The sequence below is a fragment of the Alosa sapidissima genome, chromosome 13 (genome assembly GCF_018492685.1).
Source record: "Alosa sapidissima isolate fAloSap1 chromosome 13, fAloSap1.pri, whole genome shotgun sequence".
Classification (NCBI taxonomy): Eukaryota; Metazoa; Chordata; class Actinopteri; order Clupeiformes; family Clupeidae; genus Alosa; species Alosa sapidissima.
This window is the reverse complement of record NC_055969.1, coordinates 10819031-10844669: the sequence shown is the minus strand read 5'-3', so window position 1 is coordinate 10844669 and position 25639 is coordinate 10819031. Positions and strand designations below refer to the sequence as shown.

The following is a 25639-nucleotide window of genomic DNA, read 5'->3' as shown; positions in this document are numbered from 1 at the left end:
GCCATGGCTAGATTGTATGATTTGTATTGGTAATGGCTTGTAAAGCCTCTGACCGAAGACATCAAACTCTAAAGCTTTAAGGGCTGGAAAGAGAGAGACAGAAAGAGAGAGAGAGAGAGAGAGAGAGAGAGAGAGAGAATAAGAGAAGAGTGTGTGTGAGTGTGTATGTCAGTGACCGTGTGTGAGTGTGTATGTGATTGATTGACTCTGTGTGTGTGTGTGTGTGTGTGTGTGTGTGTGTGTGTCTGTGTGAGTGAGTGTCTGTGTGAGTGAGAGGCAGGGAGAAAGAGAGTGCAGGGGTAATGTTAATGCTCACAGAGCACAGCTGGCCTTGTGGGCTTCCTGCCTGCACAACTTAACTGGCATTTACCTCATAAAATCACAAGAGACACATTCAGCCTCCCCACTTATTTTTCATGCACAGAGACATACAGATCTTTATTTGTGTGTCCCGCAGTGGACGAGTGCATCTTGATGGGTGCAAAGTCTGTCCGGCAGTGTTGCAGTGCAAGGAATAAAGGCTGATTTATTCTGGAATCGTACGTCTGTGTGTTCTGCATCATCCCTTCGTTCTCACTGGCCACACACCAAAACATCTGACTCATTGTCGTGGTTACGGAAAACAACATGAGAACCTGGGTGCCTCTCTCCTCTCTCCTCCCAACTGGCTATCAATCACATGGAGGCACCATGAGCTAGAGGGGATGTTTTGTTTTTTCTTTTCACTCGCCTCCACAGTTAACCCTGGTGATTTTACCCAGAGCACTATGTGCACTATGCTGAGGTCCTTCATCCTCCTCTTTGAAGTTATGCTCTTGTGCTATAGGTGATTTTGTCCGCTTGTGTTACGCAATACCAGCCTTAGGTCATTTCTGACTCTTTGTGAAGGCAAAAAAAAAAAAGGGAAAGGAAGAAAAATAAAAAAAACGGAATCCCCCGACTGCTTTCGGTCAGACGGCGGGCCGCTGTTTCCATAGCAGCCGCGGGTGAGCATCGAGCATGGTCACTTGTGCCGTAACGTTATGTGGAAATGTCTACACGTCTCTGCTCTGGCTCACGGGGTGAAATGCTACCTTCCCCCCTGGCGTGCGTTCAGCGTGTGGAGTAACAAGACACACCACATGGTTATGACAACATAAAAGGAAAAGTCCACGTTTCAAGGATGGCACAGGCAGTGCTCAGAGAGTTGCCCAGAAAGCCTTTAAAAAGCCATATATGTCTCAGTGCTCACCCTACAAGCTCAGTCTTAAGTTAAACAAAAGTGTTAAGCACCTAGCAACCACCCATCACAGCTATCACATTCACTTTGTTTACTGACAAACCTGACAGAGAGTAGGGGAAAGCTAACTTTCGTTTTTTACTAGCTTCAGTGTAGCTTTCCAAGAAAGACTGTTACTCCAAAAGTTTTTATGTTGGGGGGAGAGGTTGAGCAACACATAAAGAATCTCTTCCACCCGCTCCACCCAAGTGGTCCATCTGAGGGGAGTTGAGGATGACTCAACATGGACAGCAGACATAGTAACGCCCCACCCCCCCAAATATAGTCCTAAAGTAAGACGATGTCGAAATCGGCTAAATACAGATGAGGTGTCCAGGAAACAAATAATCTTATGGCTTGTGTCGTCACTGTGGACTAACTACGCACACACACAGACTTGATGACGAACGTGTCTGTATCTGTGTGTGTGTGTGTGTGTGTGTGTGTGTGTGTGTGTATGTGTGTGTGTGTGTGTGTGAGAGTGAGTAAGTGAATGAGGGAGTAGAGACTCAAGCATCTCTAGGCCAAGAAGGACTACCTGCTGGTGAGTCGTGGGGCCTTTCCCGGTGTTTGCGTCAGTGTGAGTGGGGCCTCGGGCTGGGCCTGGCTCTGCTAATGGTAATGAGGAGCTCAAGACCTTAACGAGCTCAGGATGCGGCTTCTTCAGATCGGGGCCGGCTTCCCCCTTTGCTCATCTCCAACACACTCAGACTCGAGGCCCGCGCTGAGGCTCGGACTAACGCAGGGGAGCGTCTTGAATGATTTTAGTGAGTTAGGCCTTCATCAGAACTGCAGCTGTTACAGAGGACTTGGTTCCACTCATCCATTAAAGTATAATGCCCAAGATGGACTAGGAATGAGAGAAACTGAGATGTTCCACAGTGTTTATTTGAAAAGCACTTTGTATGGGATCAACCCAAACTGGTGATGGAGCACAACATATTACCGGTATTTGCATAGCGCATTGATTTAAGAAAAGGTGGATACTGAATTGAAAATGCGTTTTACAAAATGTACATGCTTGTATAATATGTGTGTGATTGAGGGGAAAGAGTGCGAGCCAAATTCCTTCTCGTCTGCATCTAAATTTAGAATTTGGATGTTCAAAAGGTGTCACTCATTTCATTTAGGTAGGGGACGTTTCATTTAGGTAGGTAAAACGTTCCGAAGGCAACCTGAGGAGCTCAGTTAGGTCTAGGCATGGATACAGACAGGTCGCTGGAAGAGTCTAGCACCGGTGAGCAACTGGATACTCGTCCCATCATTTCCAATGAGGAGTGTGGTTTAGTCTCTTACCTTTGGCAGAGGTTCTGATGCCAGAGGTTGATGGCCGCTCCTCCTTTTCCTCTTCCTCCTCAGTGCTGGCTCCATAGTCGCTCTCTTCCCTCGCTGGACTCGGCCCAAGGCCCGTGCTCTCCGCTGCCTTGCTGCACTCTGCCTTGGCCGCTTTCCTGTGGTAGGCATGTGAGAAGCACTTGATTATCGGTGCATTCTGGAGAACCAATGCACACGTAGGCTAAAAATACACCCTCAAAAACACTAAGCACTAAGTTTAAGGGCCATGACGGTGGATCAAGTTGACTGGTCCTCCATCTTGGGCAGCAAATTGGTTGGTAATGTTTGGGGACTAATGAAGCATGAACACTGACACAGCTTGTGTATTCTCATCAGGGACTTCAACCTGGCTAGATAGATAGCGCTCTTTTGCTTGCGTTGTATCCAGTCATTGTTGACTTGGAAAAGATCTGAATGAGGTGAATCGGGGATGGTATCCAAGAGTTAATTCCTTAACAACGCAGAATCACATCATCCATTTCTCAATAACAAGAAAGTGAGAAGTGATTCTGTGACTGATATAAGTCACGAAGCCAGATTTCCACACGATTGCCAAAAACCCATATTGCATTATGTGAATGACACAAATCGCTTACAAAAGTGCTGATCTTGCATTATAGGGAGTGAGTCATGATGAGTTGTGAGAGGTCACTGGAGGTCAGGCGTGGCGCTTACCTCTGCTCGCGCTCTTCCTCCAGGGACTCCTCCAGCTGCTTCACCCTAGCCTGCAGCGCTCGGATCTTGGCCTTCTTCTCGTTGAGGACCAGGACGAAGCGGCTGTAGAGCTCCTGCTCCAGGGTCTCCTTCCCAGTGACATAGCGCTCCATACTGCAGAGGGGTGGAGGGGGGGGAAGAGGAGGATGGGGGGGGGGGGGTGGGTGATCAGGATGCAGCCGTGTCCATACAGCAACAGAGCTATTCCCATATCCCGCGTCTAATCTCATTTCCTGTTTGGCCGGTCCGAGGTTGGAGGGGAATGGGTATGGACGGCTTGTGTAATAGAACACACTGGTGGTGGTGGTGGGGGGGGGGGGGGGGTGCTCGGAGAGACAGTGTTTAGGTCCGGCTCGAGGGGCAACTGAGACAAACTCTGGGGCCTGACGTCATGGCCTGTTTGGGATTATCGGTCACTCTTGCCCTTTTCTCCCAGACCCAGCGGTGGAAAAAACACGGCCATTAAAGAGGCACTACACCTGTGGGATAGCGTCAGTTCGCTCACAGCTCAGGCCAAGGCTGACTACCACCCAGGCACAAACACACACTACCACCCAGGCGCACACGCGCGCGCGCACACACACACACACACACACACACACACACACACACACACACACACACACACACACACACACACACACACACACACACACACACACACACACACACACACACAAAGAGAGGGAGCAAAAAGAGAAAACAGCCATAAAATAACAGTCTTATTTGAGAGCTCTGTGCATTACTGGTCTGGGTGGAGTCATGGTACTGTGGTCAGACAGGGGCTGTGAGGTGATGTCATCCCCGACGTGAGGGTGAAGCACTCCGCCCAGTGTGCAGGTGGAATGCCTCCACCCAGATAGTGAGAGTCGCAGACATAGGCCACAAAGCAACTTCATATCCTTAGGACGTGATCACTTGTTAGATTAGATACATTCACACACTCTTTAATAAACACACTTAGAGACCCATTAACATGCACGCAAGCATGCTCACACAAACACAGCTCAATATATATATGCGTGCACAGTAAACATGCCCTTCCTACGCATGATGTGAATTGTTTTATAGTGTGCTAGTGTATATTTATGTGGTGGTTAGGTCTGTTCCGATGAGTCTTAGTGCAAGTTGATGTACAAAGAGATTGAAACACACAGAAATAAATAAAAGTAAACAGCAACAGTAGTTGGGACTACTAATATATTTAAATGGTTTAACAATGCTTTGAAGTGAAATCACTTCAGTGTGTAATCGTGCATTGCAACAATTTTCTTTTTATTTCAAATGTGACAATTGTTTATTGATATTGATAGAATGGCATTTTCATCTTGTTCCACTTCTACATCTGAATGTCTGTATACTGCTGAACACATAAGCAGTAAAAAGACTTAAAAGAGACACTTCCTTTTTTCGGGCAATCTAGAAACTAGATTAAATAGACACATTAGTCTACATATCAAAAATCCTAAGTACCACTGCAGTTTTCATCACTTGAAATGATGCTATAATAATGGCATCTGCTTTTCCATGGTTAGTTTCCAACTACAGCAAAAGAGGCGTCCCCATGATACTGGTATTCCAGGAGAAGGACTTGTGATGGCACTTCTCCACCAAAGCTTCCAGTATAAACTAGGTGCCCTCAGCTTTTTTGATGGCTACTTATTATCGCTGACTCTCATGACTAAGAAACGATTTATAACAGAAACAAAACAAAGGAAAGAACAGTGTTTCTGTTCTATTGTTTTTGGGAATAAATTGGGCATTTTACCATTACAGTTTCCGCCAAACGTGGCCCCAAATCTGAGAATAAAATGAGAATGTAGCATAGCACACTGATGGATCCACTGGATGGATGAATGAAGGGACGGGAACAAGCAGCTGTAAAAGCCACTGCCTGATTTCATTTTGGGAGGTGAAGCCATCCAGAGGAGTTCTGGGATTCTCCCCCCCAGCTCCCCTCTGGTCTGGGTCAGAATGACAACAGTCCACAGCCAAAAGCCACCCACATCACCTTGACATGTGGTTCTAATCAGTTCCCTCACAGAGTCAGGGTCGGCTCTTGGAGAGTTCGGGAGAAGCCCTGAGTATTTACATCACTCATTTCACATCAGAGGCATTGTGTTTCATAGACAGAAACAGGGCAGATAGAAAAAAAAAGAGCAAAAAGAGAGAAAGTGACTGCTGTCTCCTGGCAACCAGATACAGACACAGCAGGGTTTCTACTCTTCCAAGCTGAATCACGGACGACAAAGTTGGGCCAGGGGCGGAATAGGGAGGGGGGGGGGGGGGTGTAGTTGCTGTGTCTCACAAGCAACAACAAGAGCAGTAACCTTGTTGAATTACGCAAATGGAACAGATGAATGCAAACCGAGCCCCGTGTCCAGAATGACAATAAAAAGCAGTCAGCGGTGGGGACGGCGCGCTGGTGGAGACTCCGGGCCACCAGGCTCCAGGCCACTCCCTGTGGCTGCAGACGGCCTCGTGCCGGGGCAGGGCACCCAGTCTACCCACGCCCGGCAAACCTCAAAGAGCGAGTGAGTATATGTACACACAGTTGAGTATGTCATTGTGTGAGAGTCTGTAAACTGATGACAACGTGTGTGTGAGAGAGAGAGTGTATGAGAAAGGTGAGGGACCGCATACATACCTCCAGTCAGTGTGTGTGTCAGAAAGTTGATGAAGGTAACATTATGCACATGTACATATGCAATATGTAAAAGGTGAATGAGCTGATGCTGGTGATAGTGAACCTGTTTATGTATACTCAGAGAATGACTAATAAGACATAAGCCTATGGAAGTTGGAAGTGTGTCTGGACAACTGCAGCTTAAATGGGGGGGGGGGTGACCTACTCTGCGGTGATGCGCTGCTGCTCCCGCCTCAGCTTCTCGTTCTCCTGCTGCAGCCGCTGGTTCCTGCCGTGGAGCCGGCCGCCACGCTCCAGCCCGTGGGCGATGAGCCCCCTGACCACCGCCGCGGGCTCCGGGACCGGCGTCAGCTCCACCGCCCCCAACCTGAACTGAGATAGCACAAGGAGGGATGATGAGAGAGAGAGAGAGAGAGAGAGAGAGAGAGAGAGAGAGAGAGAGAGAGAGAGAGAGAGAGAGAGAGAGAGAGAGAGAGAGAGAGAGAGTGTAATTCAGAGAGGAAGAGGGAGAAATGGATGGAGAGAGAGATGGGTGGTGGGGGGTTAAAAGGAACAAAAGAGCAGAGAGAGAGAGAGAGAGAGGATGTAAAAAGAAAGAGGAAGAAAATAAATAAAAAAAGAAATATTAAACCAAAGAGAAATATGAAATGTGGAGTTGCAAAAAGGACATAAAAAGCAGAGTGGAAAAAGTGTGAAACAGAGGTAGACAAAAACACCTCTATTCATCGCTGCATCTGGACCTGACACCTGCTGGGCCAGACACGAGACACTTGAAGCCCCGACTCCACGCGGGCCTCTGCGTCCAGCCCTCGGAGCGCCAGCGGGCCCCCGAGTTTTAAGTAGCGCCTCGTCTTTGGACGTGGAGCCAGGGCCGCGCCACACCAGCCCAGACTCTTACAAGCTGTGCCAAGGCCGGCCACTCCAGAGAGAGAGAGATAAGGCAGGAGAGACTGCTGTGATCTCGAGCTGGCCTCCGACAAAGACACTTCAGCTGCCCGCGATCGGCCCCCTGATCCGCAAATAGATGACCACCCCGCCGAGGATAAGGAGAGACGGACACTCTCACACAGGAGCGTCCTGGCCACTCTAGACTGGAGGGGGGTCACGATAAGGACGACACTACACGGCGGGTGTCATGGAATCACAGAAAACATGGAGGCAGAAGTCCCCGACACAGACAAGGGCTGAAACCGTGTGAATATTCTGTCACAAAGCCTTACAATAAACCAATACACTTAGAGCGCATACACATGATGCAAGCATTTCAAGGCATTGTGTCAGTTCTTGGCTCAGTCAGAAGTCATAAGGGCGCCATTTTCTGTTTATTTTTATACTAACTGACGAATAAACTTCTCAGTGCACAAAAATGATGTACTCGGCTCAGCAGATCTAAAAATAAAGTCGTCTTGGCTATAATGGTCATCCATCCTCATTTCCAGTCATTTCCAATCCACCTGGGAGTGTCGACGCTACGGCACTGTGCTCTGGAACACCAGAAGGCACTGCGGCTCAGTCTGGTTTTGGTGTCCTGTCACACTGTCCATGTCCACTGTCCACCACGCGTCCGCAGCAGCACAGCGGCTCCCGTTCCACACCAGGAGAGTAGGAACACACAGGGAGGGGTAGTGACTCAAGCCTCCAGTGGCCGCTGCCAACCCCATGAGACATTAGGCTCAGGGCGACCAAGCCTCTTGGGTCTCTCCTCCACAGCCAAACATTAGTTCATTTCCTATGACTAATATCTCTAATGGATACTTTCACACAAAATCGCCTCATTATGTTCAATGAGAATGCTACTGCTGACCAATGTGACTGAACGTCAGCTGGACTCGGAGTTAATGGTCCTCCATTACACATGCTGTGGGGCTGGCCTGAAGCACCGATTTCCATCCTATTTTGAGCAAAACTTTGTGTGCACGTTGCTCTGGAGCCTAGATTTCCATGAAATGTAATATTGAACTGACAGACTGAAGGGATTTTAACAGACTCGTCATCACATAAAGCAATAAATCAACTCCAGTGAAAGGCATTCTACTGAAAGACAAATGAGGGAAAATGATGATGCTTAATATTATGACTAAAAGTTATAAGGTGCCATTGTTTTAAATGTGCAGTTTCTACTTCAAAGGACAATAAGTGTGGCCATGACTTGAAAGTTGAACAATTTCGTTGCCTTGTTGATTGCATGACAAATGTGGTGCACGGCCTACTCAAATTAACCCAATCTCTTAAAAACTCAATGCAAACCCAAAGAAGCATTGCAAACAAGCAAACAATGTATAAATATAAAATTTACGATTGCCCAGTCAAGGCTACAGGATGCGTGCACATCATTGCCAATCAGGTGTGTCCAGTCATGGAAGCAATGTGTCCATCAGCATCCCCCCCCCCCCCCCACCAGGATCATGCCCCCTGCAGAAGGCTAGAATGGTCACCACCTCCCAGCTCAATATAACTGTATACGCACTGGAGTCGAAATGCAATCATTTGTGCACAAAATCTGTTAAACGCAAAACCAGTTTACACAACTGCTATTGCAGTGCTACTTCTGCCTTCCTCTTTCTGAAACAGTCCATTGCAGTGGGCAGGGTAGTCGGTGTCCTCCCTGGGTGGTAGTCAAGGGGGACACCCTGGAAACAAAGAAACTTCCTGATGACAGCAGAAAGAGGAAATGTGCCACGCTGCCATACGCCTACCAGTGACCGAGAGTGACACTGGGGGAGACCTCCCCGACAGAGAGCGCATTGTTTCTGCACGCGGTCTGGAAAGTATTAAGGACGGTCACATTTCTGTAATCAATCAGCCCGGGACCGAGTGACTCCCCAGCAGACGTCAGCAGGGCACCCCCAGCGAGAGAGAGAGAGAGAGAGAGAGGGGGGAGAGAGGGGGGGGGGAGAGAGAGGGAGAGAGGGAGAGAGAGAGAGCACTGGGAGACGTGGCTTGTGTGGCTCCCGGAGGGCTGCTCACTCTAGGTGGCACGGGGTGTGCTAATGCCACGCTCGGCCCCGCACAGCCAACCCTGGAGCTGTCCAAAACACACCGGTCACCTGAGGATGGAGGCCACACGGTCTCAGACAGTCTCAGACGGTCTCGCATCATGTCCCTCTGGCAAACAAATCCAGCTTCCATGTCCAGGCTCAAAACGCATGGTCACGCCTCAGAACAGTGAATGAATTTGAAGAAGCCACCTGAGTGGTTCAGCTTCCAAGAATGTCACTGTGTATTTGTGCTTGAGACACAGCAGACATTGAGCACTGAGAGTGGGTTCTTAATAGTCTAAATCAAAAATGATTTTTGGGCAGCGCAAACGGTGGCATTGCACTGAAAACCATTTATTTCTTCATGACTCTGGTTTAAATGTATCCACATGTCCCTTGCACTGTAGGTGCTGTCTAAACTCAAGGCTTTGTGTTTTGGGACATTTAGGACTTTAATACTCCAAACAGGTCCAGTAATGCTCCCACATGTCTTTTTGTAAAACCCTGGCTAGTGCCAACACATGGAAACACTAAACAATTAACAGTGTGAGGAACAAGGCCATTGAGCAAAGCGAGTCTTTCTGCAGGGCACTACTTAGACGAAAGCAAGCCTGATAGACATTATTCCGATATCAAAGAGTCGAGGGAACATCAACAACTTCCCTTTTCTCTAAAAAGTGTGTGCTCAACCAAAGTAACAAGAAAATTCGCATGGGATAAACTAGTAAAAAGACCACTATAGATGCCTTCAAACACAATTCAGGAGCAATTGAGAATGTGTGTGTGTGTGTGTGTGTGTGTGTGTGTGTGTGTGTGTGTGTGTGTGTGCGCGCGCGCGCGTGTCCACGTGCCTTTGTGCGCTGACTCTGCATGACTGGCCCCTCTTGACAGTCCACCTGTCTGAAATGTCAGTGAGCTCTAATAACTGTTTGGGGAACCAGAAGTCAGGGTGTTCCTAAATCTTCAGAAGGTTACAGTGGGGTTGAGTCCTCAGCTATAATAAACCTGCCGTCTTCAAACACTTCATGTCAATACGTTTCATTTATTCAGCAAGGCCGCGCTGCCCCGGCAGGCCAAACACCTGCTTTAGTAAACTTGAACCTGACCATTTGCTCAGGACTTTTTAGAGGCCACTCTTCAAGGGCCCAGCGTGCACAGAGAGGTAACTGTCTCGGGGAGGTAGGAGGCTGTATTGTAATAGCTGCTGATCAGCAGGCTGGAGGAAAAAGAGAGAGAGAGAAATAAGCAGGACCTGTAATCTTCCCCCTGCGGAAAGACCTTTCACACTAATGAAACAAAGACACAAGTGCTGGTTTGTAAATGCTCAACACATGGCTGCACATTCTCTTTTTAATACTCATATCTTTGCAGCTCCACTCCTCACTGTGGGGTAGATGCTGCAGTATGTTTTTGTCATAGGTATGTAGGCAAAACGTCTGTTAAGTGATTAGATAGGTAGATAGATAGATAGATAGATAGAAACTATCATTGATCCCAAAGGAAATTATTTCTCTGCATTTTAACCACACTGCACACACTGAGCACACCCCCTCAATTTTTCTACCAGTCAAGGATTGAACCGGCCACCCTTCAGTCACAAGTCTGATAATTAACCAGTAGACCACAGCTGCCCCCATATTAATAAATTGGTAGAGCCCCCTTGAGCTATTTAAATATTGTTTGATTTTTTAAAATTTAAAAATAGTATGGGTCAGAAGGTGTTTTCCCTCTCTGTTCTTTATCCACTATTTGTACACGTTCAATACCCTGAGAGATTTTACACTCATAGTGTATCTTTGTTGTCCAAAGTGAGCAGGCAGCATTTTCAATCCCACATCATTTCTATAACAGACATGATTTAAGATGTGCACAAATTTAAGAGTGATTCGGTACAGAAGCTACCTAAGATAATGTCATCTATGTATGCCATATAATACCTCTATGTTGAAGATAATGTATTTCCTAATGCATTTCACCAACTCTGCACTGCAGCTAGGATGAGGGGGAGCAAAAGTATCATGGATAAAAAAACATCAGGAAGGAAAAATGGGCAAAAGTGAATGAGGTGGTGAAAGCAGGAGCAAGATGGAGCTCAAAGGGGGGCCTTCACGGTTGCCCGGCCGTGCTGTTTGTCCTGAGGCTTTGCGAAATGCTCCACACAGCTGCAAAGGCTTAAAGACATCAGCATAATCATAAACACTTTCTGTGTAAACTAGAGAGGGCAAACATTTGAACCACACATCTAATGACAACCATGACAATCCCATATTACAGCCGTGGTGAATGGGTTTCTACTCAAGAGCATAACCTTAGCTGCCCCCTTACAACTGGACCAGGGCCTAAGAGTTATCAAGTCACTGCATAGGGGAGAATTTGGCTGCATTTGTCTTTAACTCCCTCTAGTCCCTCTGAGAGCACAGAACAGGTGCACAGTATGAATGAAGTTATCCAACCAGCAACAGGAAGAGGGTTTGTTCAGCAGCTACTGTTCATGCACTTTATCATCAGATAATAGCACACGTTTCGCAACACAGAAATGTATGTCATCATAGAAAAACTCATTGGAAAATACAGAATGAAACCGAAAAACAGTCATCCCACACTTCTATAAAATTGAAAGTTTGTCAGAACTTCCCTTTTCTCTGTAACACATGCCCTTCCAGTGTCCAGTATTCCGATTCAATGTCTCTTGCTCTCTAACACAAAACATGTGTTGGCCTCCGTAGAGAAGCAGGGGAGGGCAAACACGCCATCTTTGAAAAGTCACCTTCTGCAATCGCCATTTTTAACACGCCAATAGCTCTTCAGGGAAATGGCAAAATAACAATGTGGCACTGCTGCTATCTATTGCTAATTATATCTAATAGCTAGCACCCTGAATGTAAACTATACTGTTTTATCTCAAAATGTGGCCTACTGGACAGCCTGTTTATTTTCAGTGGAAAAGAAATCCTGGCAGTGAGATCTATCTGACAGACCAACAAAATGAAGGAGCTGGTGAGAACCACTGGCTCAGTGTATAACAATGCAATGTCATATAAATGACTTCAAATGATGTCATTTGCACAAAGGAACTTCTTTTTTGTAGGATTGGAATAAAATATTGGACATAGCACAACCACAATCAGCATTAATCATTTATCCATGATCATTACCATGCATAGCTGTATGGAAAAGGGGAATATGGACAGGTCGGTCACCTTAATACATTTAACACAACCAGATTCAAGCTGCAATAGGCTACTAGAAGAGACTAGGGAGAGAAAAAAAAGGCCGTCTGGGACATCTATGTGTCCCTGGCCCACTCCTTTTGAAGCGCAGACGGGAAAAGAGCTCGGGGCGCTCGCTCGCAGAAGTGCATAAACTTATGTAAAGCTCCGTGAAAGAGTGGCCACACAGCGGTGATCAAAGCGGCCTGGGCTTATGGCACGCACTTTAGAGGACCCCCGCTGGCGCTCCCCGCCGCGACAACGATAACCCTTCCTGTCTCAGACGGTTCCCTGCCATGTGAAAGCTGATCGGCCTGACAACCGGTCCCAGTCCCGGCGCGTCGCGGCACGTACCGTGCTGCTGCCCCCTCCGCCTCTTCTCGGCCGTTTGCGCCACTTGCGTCGAGGACGAGGCCTGAATCGCCTCCTTTCCGACGACCTCCTCAGTGACCCTGGTCATTATAAGCAGCAGACCAACTGGCTGTGTGAGCGGGCGAGGCTCGAGCTCAGAGCACCACAGGTTAAACCTTGATCTTGCAGCACATACACAATTTGCATGAGTGTGCATATTTGACTTTTCACACGCCCCAATGATGGGCACTGAATCTTCGGTCTGGAAGCCAACCAGATCAAAACCACAAATAAACACAGGCAAATGGTTTGGACGGATGGGATGGGTGTATAGATGGACGGACACCAAAGACGATGGTCAAATGAGGTTAACTGTTGCCCCGTCTGGCCGCTTGTCAGTCAGTGGAGCAAAAGCCTCGCCAAAGCAATGCCAATCTGCCAGGAGCCAGAGGAGGTGACAATGGGAACGGGCAGCTGGCGGCTTTATAGGGATGGCTCCAGATTTAGGGTAGACAGCACAGGGACAGGATACGTCCATCAGCGAGCACTTCACCCTCCGACGCTCTGGTATTCAGCTGTGGTCAGACGCTGGCGTCGCAGCGAGAGAGGAAACACAAAAATCCCCTGAACCTTCAACGGTCATGACTTTTGGGTGGTGCTGAGAAAAATGGACAGCAAACGGCGCCAACAAGCCATTATAAATTAGCAACTGAGCAAAAGTTTGGGCCCGCATCAGTGAAAGTGAGGATGTTATGCAACATACTGCCGAGAATCTGCAGTAGGCCTCTCAGAAGAGGAGATCAATTTTAGCCCAGTAGAGAATGTGATTGGACAATGCAGCCTTCTTTCCTACAAGGCGATCTTCTTCCCAGCAGTGCAGCAATTGAACACAATCCTAAAAACACTACTGTTTTCTTGTCATTAGGCTACAAAATGAATAGGCAACTGACTATAAAACAAGAACAGGAATACATTATAGTCAACAGGCTTATAAGCAAAAGCAAAATTATAGCTACTGAGGAAGGTTACACTACCAAACTATGCGAAAATAACACCCCTGATGTCAAGTAACTGTGCATCTTTTGAACTTGACTGATAATATTAACAATCAAGTTACCAACAACTGCTAAAAACATAACATAACTCATGAGAAGCTAATTTGTTTATTTCACATGATCAAAGACCTTCCTTCCTCTAGGGAAAGGTTCCTTCTGCTAATATTGTAGCCTAAATGCTTCAATGCACTGGCAAGCTCACAACTGTGTTGCCTGCAATCTTGTAATGGTCTGTACTACTAGGCTATATTTCAACCAGATGTTCCTGTCAGTACAAAGGAAGAATAGGGCAAAATGCAGCTTTCGCAAGTCTATCATATAATAACGTTTCTGTTGTCAAGTTTACGTTAGCCTAAAATACCAATGCAAGTCTTCCCATGTGGTTTGTTTCCCTATATTAGGCCTATATTTGTGTCCCAAAAATCAGATTTTCTGATTTATGCAATAACACTTACCCTCATCTTACTCATCGTGTCTGTTGTGATGTACAGAATCATAATGTTTGTATTTAAAAATGGCATGGTGGACACTCTCTTCATATTCATATTCCGCTTATTTTCCTCTCCTCCTCACTCATACAGACCCAGTGCCACTACATATGAAAAGCAATTCTCCCTGTGCCCCACCAACTGATGTTGTACTTAAGAGGTTGCCCTTGCAATTGCCTCCAGCACTCGGCACCATTAAAATGGGGCCCACAGAGTGCTTGGGAATACTGAGGAACGTCGTCTTTTATTATACCTTTAAAACTAGGCTGTTGTGAGCTAGTGTGGAGGCATTCTTCGTTTTTCACAACAAGAAAAACGACACGCTCCAGCTTTAACATGTCAGATCAGGGGGTTTTTCCCCCCTCACACAGCCCTTTGCCCTACACTAGCCTGAGTCACTGAGTCGCTGCCATGCTTTGCTACTGTTCAAACTTAAGCTCTTGGAGGGTCATCAGTACTGATTCCACATAATAATATTTATATCCAGGCCGTGTAGTGGGTGGGTCAGGTGCTGGACGGTTAGTGGGAAGAGGAGGAAAGGGATGAGGGGGGTAAGGGGGTGATTGGTCACAGCTGTGTCTTTGCGGACTGAAGGTGTGAGGAACATCAGGATGGGCCCCGCGCCAGAGAGGACAGTACAACAGGCCCAGCACTTGTGTCTCTCTCTCTCTCTCTCTCTCTCTCTATCTCTCTCTCTATCTCCATCTCTCACTCTCCCTCTCTCCCAGCACGGGACTGTTTGGCTTGGCAGTGTGTCTGACACTTCTGCCTTTATGGAGAATGCCAGGCTTTGGAGAACGCCAGGCTTCTCAGAGTGCCTGTGCCACTGAGGCGTCTGGCCTCTCCCTTCCTAGAAGACTATGCTCCCTGAGCTCCTTGTCACTTAAGTCACACAAGTTGTATGACTTAAGGCAAAGTCCTTTTAGGCAAGTCCCTCCACTCGGCTGCCATATTGCAACGCTTTTTGGGCACTCTTATCGGGCATCCTATTCGGCAGAAATGCACGTGCGCAAGGCTTCACAACACCAATCTTGCTCCAGCGGCGAGTTCACAACACATGATTGGCATGATGTCTTCACAACACATCATATGATTGGCTTAATGTATTCAGATGTCGACGTTTTGCCGAGGAAGGGGTGGGATATGTGTAGAAAACAAACTAACCCCATGCATTTCTATGGAGGATTTTTTGAGAAAGTCTCTGTTTAAGGCCATCATGGCCCTTCATGGTCCGTTTACTATGGTGGAGCATCAATCAATCAATCAATGGTTATGTAGATGAGACTGAGAGTCGACTGAGAAACGGCCAGCCAGGAAGATTCATTCCCAAACATTCTAGAAGCAATCTTTTTTCAAAAGCGCTCCTGGTAGACGACACACACAAACCACATTTATAGGGAATTGCTCTTGATCACTATAGGGCCAACTTGTAGATTTCCAAAACACTTTCCCTCTGTTGGCAGAGCATCAGAGAGCTTAGAGTGAAATTGAGCCTCTTCTCTTTTCTGTCTCTCAAGACAACTCTTCCTAAGGGACCACACATGCTACGGACATTTACAGATACCCACATCCACATGCCAGCATGTTCAAAAACTACTTGGGACAGGCAAGAAAGGAGAGATCAAGGTTTGTACATTTCTATGGTAGAGCAATGACTGTAGAACACTCTACTACAGTCTGTCTGCCTACTACAGACAGATACATAACTCTTATACTTACACTTTCTGATCAGTTATGAAAAAGGAAATATCACAATGATTTTCATGCAGCTGAGCTGACACATAGATAGTAGGTGGAATAATAATCATTTATGAAACCATTCACCCCAGTCCTTTTAAGAACCAAGATGGACACTTGAAAAATGAACTGTGAAAATGTGACATTACATTCTGGGCCTTTGGTACACAATCAATTTCAGTCTTTTTTTATCCATTGATGAACAACACAATCACTACTTATCACTACTAATTTGGACCAGACTGATCAAGTGATTTTTAGACAGATCAAGTGATTTTTAAGAGGTCTTCATTTTTTTAAAACTCCATAAACAAAAGCACATTAATTAGGCAGGTGTTTATGTGTGTCACGACTCGAGACAAAAGCTATGATGTCCTGTTACTAACCCTAATGCATTCAGCATGAGAGGACTTTGTTAGTGTGCAGTACAGGTTTGCAACAGATTTGTTAACGACAAGTAACAGATTGAGGCACAGACTGTGCAAACGCACACGCTTAGCATGGGGACACTCCAAAGCTTCCTATCCAAAGGACAGCCGTCTAACCTCCGTTAGCAGCTCTGCTGAAATAACAGCTCCCAAAGGGCTAGCTTTAGTAGCGCCTTCAGACCAAAAGCAAAACTGTGAATAAAGGAGCATACATTATGACGTAATGGGAAACATTCACAATTGCCAGTCACCCAGGGAGCTGTTTATCTGCAGTAGCCCACCAAAGAGAAATTAATACATTTCTGTTTAGTCTGTACACTCTTAATACAATTGACTACATGAGAATACATAGTTAAAGGTGGAGTCTGTGATTCTAATCACTTTTTTGTTAAAGTCAGTAAATTGTGGACTGCATCTTTAAGGAGGCAGATGGTCAAAAGAGTATTACTCTCTGATCGACGACTTGAAAGCAGTTCTGTTTGACACACGCGTCAGATCTACATGGGAGTGTTTACCACAACGTCAACATTATGATCAGTCCCAGAGAATGACATCATTGTGATGGGGCGAGAGAAGCCAGCAAGGGCGAAAAAGGGACAGATGGTGCGAGCAAGAGAAAGAGAGAGAGAGAGAGAAAAAGAGAGAGAGGAGGGGGCCCCCTGTACTCACCGAGATGTCTTTCTGCACCTTCTCGTAAGACAGGTGGAGTCCCCCGGCACTTCCGTGGCCCTGGCCCCGCTCAGCTGTCAGGTGGAAGGCGTAGTCCAGGGCCGCTGTGCCCTTGCCAGTCAGAGCCACCTGGAGGTCATCCACATACCGCTCTCTCGCCATCTCCATCTCCTGGGCTTCGCGGGACACCTCCTCCTCCGAGACTGGGCAAGGCACAGACACATTCAGAGACTGGACATACATGCATGAGAGCATACACACACATAATGTGCTTTCACATTTCAAAATGACATTAGAACTGGATAATGTCAGTGCTGTATGTAGGATATGTAGCCTATATCAAAACAGGGGGATAATTGAGTAATAACCAGTCATATAAGCAGGATGGATGGTTCTAAAATTCAGACCCTTGCTTGCCCTTTAGTGGAGTTAATCTGGTGTAATTCAACTAAAATGTTTGTAGAAAGGCACACATGTGGATAAATATCCCACCGGTGAGTTATACAGTATATCAGTCAGACTAAATGCCATACCAAGATGTGCAAGGACTCCAATCTCCACAGACCACAGGCATGATATTCTCAAAAGTCCAAGGAAAGAGCAGATCCACATAATATTTCTGAGGGGCTGAATGTATCCCTTCCCTCACTTGAATGGATCTGGTCTGGAACCATCAGGGATATTTTAAGATCCAGAAAATCAGCTGTGCTCAGGTGAGTCAGGGCCTTAGTCAGGTAAGGTACTTCAAAACATCTGACTAAGGAATTGTACTCAGTCCATGTCATGATTATACTGGTGCTTATCAAACAGTGGCAGTGGTGGGGAGGCAGAGGGCCAAATCTGAGGACCAGGTTACTGCACATAACAGAGAGTACATGGCCTCACACAGGCACAGAACCTTCTTCTCCTGCCATGACAACCAACTGAAAAGTTATACTAAGACCAAGCAAATGTAGCTACAAATGTTAGCATGGGTTCACATACTTTTTCATGACACTGTTTGTTGATAATACCGGCCTTAATATCACTATATTTGCACTTTATTTAAAATCTAGGGCCTTATACAATCAAGCCATGGCCCTTCATCCTCTTTGACAGCTTCAATTATCAACTTGAGCTATCCTCCCACTCAGCCTCCACTTCAGACCTGTTGTTACTTTGATAAGAGTCAGTGGGTATTATACGAACATACTGCATGTTTGCCTTCTACTGTAAATAACAACCAATCTGAGGTAGAAAGGAGGACACAGGACCGTAGCCATTACCTTCTCCTGTCCATGCAGAGGTTCCATCACACAGCAGAATTACAAATCCAGCTCCAAAGTCCTCTTTCCACTCGACCTTGAGAAAAAAAGTGCGCTCGGGGTCAGAGGCAACGGTGATCTGACGGAGACTAACTTCCATCACCGTACGCAACTGCAAAACAAAACAAAACAAAAATAGTACATTTAGTGGAAATTAAATGGCATATTTAAGCAAAATGAATGAAATAACTGTTTATGTATGTGACAAGTAAGTATAAGTAAGTATAAGTATAAGTATATATACTCTTTTGATCCCGAGAGGGAAATTTGGTCTCTGCATTTATCCCAATCCGTGAATTAGTGAAACACACTCAGCACACAGTGAACACACAGTGAGGTGAAGCACACACTAATCCCGGCGCAGTGAGCTGCCTGCTACAACAGTGGCGCTCCGCTCAGGGAACAGTGAGGGGTTAGGTGCCTTGCTCAAGGGCACTTCAGCCGTGCCTACTGGTCGGGGTTCGAACCGGCAACCCTCCGGTTACAAGTAGAGATGCACCGATATGGAATTTTAGGGCCGATAACGATAACCGATATTTATTGGTTTGTTGTGGCCGATACCGATATGATAACCGATAATATTACTCTTGAAAAAAAATTGTGAAAAGTGATTTGGGGAAAGCATTTAATAAGCATAATTTTATTATTTAGTCATTTTACCTACCACCAAATGATGAACAGAACTCATAATAGTCATCAATAGTACAGCAGTCAACATAACAGTAGCCTAGCCCTACAGTATGTGTGGCTCCTTTAAGTGAACCTGACGTCAGTGAATTGCGAGTGAGTGGCTAGAGAGTATGAATCGTTTTTATTTAGGACTAAACACTCATAAACGGCTCAGCTGGGAATAAGCTACAGTATAGTGACCAAATCAGAGTTTGTGAGGGAAACTTTAGTTTCAACTGCGGGTAGCTGAATAAAGCTGCAACTCCTCAGACTGTATCTTATGTCCGTCTACTCTGTTGCGCACAACCTGCTGCAGCAGAAATGAAAGGGGTTAGCCCCGAAGGTTTTAATAACTTATTATGATGACCTGTCTGGAACTGAAGCAGGAATGGTTAGCATATTTCTAGGTAATAATACAAAACCCAAGCTAATGTAATGAAAATATAATACTAAAACACAACTTAGAACTACGCCTACTTATGTACTCGTCCCACGAGTTTGTTTATTTGTTTGAGATGCACAGATTCCCAAATGAACTGCATGCATGCATATCCACAGATTTTGTTAGAGTGGTGAAATACATTCACACCGCTAACATTATATTGAGGAAAAAGTATAGCCAACCAAGCTCAAGTAGCTCAGTGTAGCAGGAAGGACCTTATGTAGGCCTAAATTAGGACTTTAAAAAATATCGGCGCAAATTATCGGCCAGAATTCTGTTATCGGACCGATAATAATATTTTCATTTTTTCACTTATCGGCTAATAATATATCGGCCGCCGATATATCGTGCAACCCTTGTTACAAGTCCTAAGCGCTACGGCTGCCCAAGTCATGTAGTCTATCAAGTGATTCATTCTTACAAGGTAACATCCCGAGTCATCAGACATAAAAGAGTCTGATTAGCAAAAGATATGCAAACAGGTAGACTGCATTTATTTATGCTTCAAAGATTAGGCTAAGACTGCAACATAATTCTGTAACCTGATCCAACACAGTAACATGCTATTAGCTTGACACAGAGCCTTTCAAGTTATTTAAATCATCAACACATCTGGTTCATCTACACTGCTCCTCATCACCCTGGCTATCACCTGTTCTGAAGACTAAACAGTGGAAGAAGAACTTGCTGACTCTCCAATGACACCAAGCAAGGGGCTAGCGTAAATCACTGGACAGCAGTCACTCTATGCAAAGATTGTGACAGCACACATACAGGGAGAAGAATTAAACCTTCACCTCTTTAAAACAGGACAGCCATTCATTACGGCCTCTGCAACATCTGCACAGAAAGTATGTCCTTCTCAGTAATGACAGACGTTCTAGCAAACATAGGGGGTTTAGGACGGGAAGCACATCAAAGACATCCACAACAGGAATTCTGGTCAGCTGCATACCATGCTCTCAGTGTAGGTATGAGTGGACTCTGCAGACAGTTTAGGCAACATACTGTCAGACTTATTTAATGGGCCATGAACCTTCTTGACCAACATTTCATAGCGACCACTAAACTTAACTCATCAAGCACACCTCAATGCCACCACAACGGAACTCTTCCAACTCGGACAAGGCCCATTTATAAGGGGTACTATCTCTGCTGAGGGCCCACACATCCATCATGCTCAGGAAACAATGCTCTGGCTGTAAGTGTGGGAGCAAAGCTGGCCACTATCAACACTCTGGCGTCAGGCAGGGCAGCTTGATGAGCCTGTGAGAGCAGACAAGCAGCAGCTAGTGGCCCACACCGCCCCAGCCACACGCTGCAGAGGGGAAAGGGATCAGGGCTGAACAAACAACTTTCCCAAACGGCCGTGTTGGGGTCCTAGTCACTTTCTAAACAGGGAACAAGTCCAGTCAGAGGCAGAGATAAAGTCGTGGGATCAGGCTGAGAAGTGAACATGAGGGTCGGGTCTTTGGGTGCAGGCTACTGAAGACAGACCCTTGTGGTTCTGAAGACTATAGCAGCAAACTAAATTCAAGCATGTAGGTTTGTCCTCAAGGGAAAGGGCTGTCTATCACCATCAAAGTTCGATAAGCATTGTTTTAATAATAATGATATAAAAAAACTACTTTGTCTGCAGAAGTATGTTAGAGAGGTCACTTCTGATGGAACATTTCAATTATGTAGACTAAGACCAAGGCAAGTACACCCCTAAGCATAAACCAGAAGTTTGTCAATACCAACTGCAGATAAAGAGACAATTATGAGCTATATCAGTTGCATTTTTGTGTCAATTTCTTGTTTGTGTAGGCCAACATTCAGTGCTAATCTCTAATCTCTCGCACCTCTCTAAAACCAGATTTAATCTATCAACGGCCTAATTTATCTGAACATCTCTGGTAGATCAACTGGAGGGATCTTGCCGTCTTTGCCTAGATCAAACAGTTCAGAAGAAGAGAAAACGTTCATGCTATAGAAATCCTCTCAGGAGAGTCATGATGACATAGTTAAGGTTAGACTCGTATGAATTTAGCACAGACTCTAGTAGACTTTTGGGGTGTTTTGTTATGAGATACAAAATTGTTTTATCTACAATAATGGTGTGCACTCGCTTAAATCTCGGTTATTTCACTTTGAACACACTTAGCCTAACGCTACGTCTTTACTTTTGAAATAGCCAATAAGTTGCATGTTGCATGAGTGTATCATCGTTATAAACACAGCAGTTTGTGTAAACTCGTATTCACCTTTCACTCGCTTTCACTACATTTACGACAATATTTTCTAGAATGCGTAAACTGAAAACTAATACTGGCTAGACTAGTTTGAGATCCAACGTCAAACGCACATTGTGGAACACCAACACGAACGTCCAGTAGTTTACAAAACATAAAAATGGTCAATTATCATCTTGGCACCATAGGACTTAAACAAGCAGTAATCTCACTTCGAACAGAACAAATTCTCCGAAGTTTTAATAACATATTTTGTGTTAGAATTGCAGGATCCCTCCAGTGTCTTACCCATGAAATGGGGAAAGGCGAAACGTCCCGGCTTCTGTAGCTGCTTTAAAATGTTACTACGTCACTTCCAGAGTAACACAGGAAGTGTGAGGTGGCTGTCTGGGCTAGAAGCGAAATGGTAAGACAGCTGTTGTGGCAAACATAAGTCGGAGCTTTCCCATTTAATTCCATTAAAAAGTGTATCGCCGTTACAAACTGGATCATAAAATAACTGCACGGAAATAGTTTTATGTTGTTTTTATGCTGTTGGAATATTTTTGTCGAGCAAACAACATGTCTTAAGCTAGCTAACGACAGATGGCTAACGTTAATTGGGTTGAATTCCACGACTGCTAACGTTAACTATTTTAGCACACATTCAGTGTACAACAGTTTGCCTTACTTCATTAAAAGCTATATCACTTAATTGACAACTAGTGTCTGAGTCGTAGATTGTCAAACAAAATGATACCTTAACCAAACTGGGAACGGTTGTCTGCGTTATAAGCGGTTACGGTTAACTTACGGTTAACAACAGGACTAGCAGGCATTAGTATCGTTCAAGCGTATGCAGGAGTTGGGTAGTGCTAGCCTGGAAAGATGGATGATGTGGCAGCAAAATAAGAACACTTCATTCGGTCAACTAATTCGTGTACCGAACTGTTTAGGTTAATGTTGGTTACAATCCAGGTGGTCCAAAAGGCATTGGATCCAAGTTATTACGAAGTTACTGTCCTGCCTTCTTGTTGGAACAAGAAGTTGTAATATAATTAATGCGTTGATCAAGCAGCATTTGACTGATTCCGACAAAACGCTTAAGTACATGAAATCCTTGGGTAGAGTTTTACAAACGTAGGTCTTTATTCCTAATAAAAAATGTGAATGCATCATGTGTGCATTAAGTTGTGTTAGTATATTTGATAGGTATAATTCATATGAATAATCTACAGTCATCTTCTGTTCTTTCCCGCAGTCTGCCATTTTTAACTTCCAGAGCCTCCTCACGGTTATCCTGTTGCTAATTTGCACATGTGCATACATCCGTTCGTTAGCGCCGAGTCTGCTAGATAAGAACAAAACTGGGTATGTATCAAACAATGTGGCACACCTCAACGAATTGCATGATAGGCTACTTTGGATAGATTTATTGGGTTCAAAGCTTGGTAACTTATAATCATACATTCCAGTTAATGGCTATTAACTTGTTCAGTCAGTGATATTATTGTTAGGTCAAAGGTGTGAACATGTTGATTTCCCTTAGTTCAATATTTTGGATCTCTGTCCCCAGCTACCCCCAACACACACACACACTTTCAAAGACACTGTTTCTGTGAGGCTAAAGACAGCAAGATGTTTGCCACATGTTTGGATGTCAGATGGTAGGGTGAGGAAATGAAGGGGATTATTATCAGTCAGTGGCCTGATCCCCACAAACAGATGCATTTTCCAAGACAAATTATCCACATTTGGCATTACAGTAATAGAGATAGCACCTCAAAGTCTGTTTTGTTCTGCTTTCTTTGTTGGGAATTGTGTTTACCACTGTCATTTTGAGGATGTAAGTGGTAGTGGAATTGAACATCTTTCTCAGGTGTTGGTAGGTCATACAGTTTGTATGGCTTTAGATCCCTCAATATGTACAACACATTGCCCAGTAGTATGAGAAGAAGTGTGCTGATGTTTGAGAATTTACTAGTTCTATACATTATCCCGCTTATTATACGGCTACTTGCCAAAACGAAAAAATAAACTCCATGATGAGAAGTTTCACAAATGGACAAGCCTGAGTGAGGAACACTCATTCGGCCTCCCAGAGGAAACCTCTGGTGTTTGTCTGGGGGTCTACTTTGTCACTGCTGTTTGTTGTTTCTGTCAAAGGAGAATTCTTCAACCAAGAGAAAGAATGTATCTCCTCAAGGGGCTGTCTTTACTGCCGCAATCATGGCTGTTGTAGTCATGTAGGCTTGTTTTGGCCCTTAAAGGCAAATCAGTCGTTTAAACTCTCTCACCCCTGATTCCTTCCACCACACACACACACACACACAAACTAGATTGTTCTCTTCAACATTGCTGCTAGTGGGATGCTGGTATTGAAGAGTGAGTGGTCACTATTTTTGTTTGAACTGGAAAGTCAGATGGTTTAACAGTTCCCCTAACTGTGGCTGTTTTAGAGGTAGACCAGTGTAAGATGAGTTGCAGTCGTACAGTTTTGCGATATGACTTTTCAAACCTCAATCCCTTAATTGCTGAGCTGACATGAAATCTAATCTAACTGTGAGGGAATGTAATTTCATTAGTTCTTAATCCTCTTGCACTGCTGTTTATGCACTTTTGAATTTTTGTTCTGTGCTGTGCTCAAGGGAAAGGAAATACAATTAAAAGTTTGAGCCTCTCAGTCAGTTCCCATCTGATAATGTCCCTGCTTTTCAGATTCTTAAATTAAATGATGGTTGTCTCAGAAATGATCCTCCATCGTGTCTGTTTGTGAAATGTATCACTGAGTGTTTGATCAGTTTAGAGCTCGTGTACATGTTCAGTGTCAGTTTATGGTCAGATCAACTGTCACATCATCATCATATTGACTCTCCTTAATTTTCTACATCAGTATTATTGGTAACTGGAGAAAGGTGGATGTGTATTCTTTATCCTTTCAGCATTACTAATCCTGCAACTCTTTTTCCTATTCAGGTTCCTGGGCATATTCTGGAAATGTGCAAGAATAGGTAAGAATGATCCGTCGAAAATGCAACTCCATTCTCCATCCAATAATCGAATACCCTCCTTGACTTTGTCTCTGCTTGTCGCTGTTTCAGGTGAGAGGAAAAGTCCTTACGTGGCCGTCTGCTGTGTCATAATGGCCTTCACCATCTTATTCTCGGAGTAGCAATGGACCGCACAAAACGGACACTTTAACATCTAAGGGGGAGGCTGAGGGCCAGGCTCTGCAGTCTCCCCCACGGCGCGATATGTGACTTATCAAGATTTGGACTCAATTGTCTGGTCTGAGCTGGGGTCTCATTGAAGCACAGTAGTTCTGCACAGGGAGTGCACTGAAGTACATCCTGTGCGTTGCAAGTGTTTGCCTCGTGGACCTGCTATTTGTAAACATGATTGTTTTCTTTGTTGCTCCTATGCGGTGTACCGTTGGTGTATCTTCATGTCACTACCATTATTTTGCCACTTTATCAAACCAGATTTCTTGGGGCGGGGCGGGGGGGGGCAGGCAGGCAGGCAGGCAGGCAGGCAGCAATGTTGCAGATTTGTTGAGGATGTCAATAACTCTTAAGTAACTATATGGATGTACATTTGTTTACAGATGTGCACTCCTTATTACCAAAATGATGCTCCTGTGATTTCAAATCATAAGACCAAGTTTTACAGTGATATCATGATGGACGGGATCATAATACAGGTTGTTTAGTGTTTTTGTGAGTTTTTTTTTTCTTCATTAAGACACATGGTTATTACACCAAAACAGTCTGTTATGTCAATAAAAACATATTTGTTGTATTTGTACTGAGTTTGTTTTTTCTAAGTGATCTGAGAAGATGGTTGGATACTAACAAAATCTTTCAGTCTTACTTGATTCAGTATGATCAGTATGACCTTAAGTGTTCTACTGACAACCTGGTGAGAGAAGTTACTTACGGTTAGTCGATGCTTCTGTATTTCTGAGAATACGCTTTGTGGTTGACTTTTAAGGCCATGTCAAGTAAAGAAAAAATGGATCACTGTTATCCTTATTTATCTTTTGTTGCATGATCATTCAATCAATAAATCTCTGCCAGTCCTTGCTTTAAGTAGCTTACAAAAGCAATTGAGTTTACAACTTGAGAAGATAATTTACACCGGTG

General features: G+C 44.9%; 2 protein-coding genes across 3 annotated transcripts in view; one reads left to right on the top strand and one right to left on the bottom strand.

Moving 5' to 3' along the window:
• The window catches only part of xrcc4 (X-ray repair complementing defective repair in Chinese hamster cells 4), a 31120-nt gene extending 9222 nt beyond the window's left edge, over nucleotides 1-21898 (bottom strand). Inside the window, exons 1-6 of one of the 2 annotated variants that reach the window (XM_042059801.1) lie at nucleotides 21807-21898; nucleotides 18135-18285; nucleotides 16870-17072; nucleotides 6160-6326; nucleotides 3269-3421; nucleotides 2555-2709 (exon numbers count right to left, since the gene is read on the bottom strand). In XM_042059801.1, the coding sequence (XP_041915735.1) occupies nucleotides 2555-2709; nucleotides 3269-3421; nucleotides 6160-6326; nucleotides 16870-17072; nucleotides 18135-18273 (817 nt within the window). In that variant the 5' untranslated portion in view covers nucleotides 18274-18285; nucleotides 21807-21898. Of the gene's footprint in view, nucleotides 1-2554; nucleotides 2710-3268; nucleotides 3422-6159; nucleotides 6327-16869; nucleotides 17073-18134; nucleotides 18286-21631; nucleotides 21650-21806 lie in introns of those variants that run through there. The other variant, XM_042059802.1, reaches the window with a different exon arrangement.
• tmem167a (transmembrane protein 167A) lies at nucleotides 21836-25005 on the top strand. The gene is made up of 4 exons (XM_042059803.1): nucleotides 21836-21924; nucleotides 22759-22868; nucleotides 24474-24508; nucleotides 24599-25005. Exons 1-4 carry the CDS (start codon nucleotides 21922-21924, stop codon nucleotides 24667-24669), a joined length of 219 nt encoding a protein of 72 aa, XP_041915737.1. The 5' UTR covers nucleotides 21836-21921; the 3' UTR covers nucleotides 24670-25005.
• Nucleotides 25006-25639: the final 634 nt, after the last annotated feature.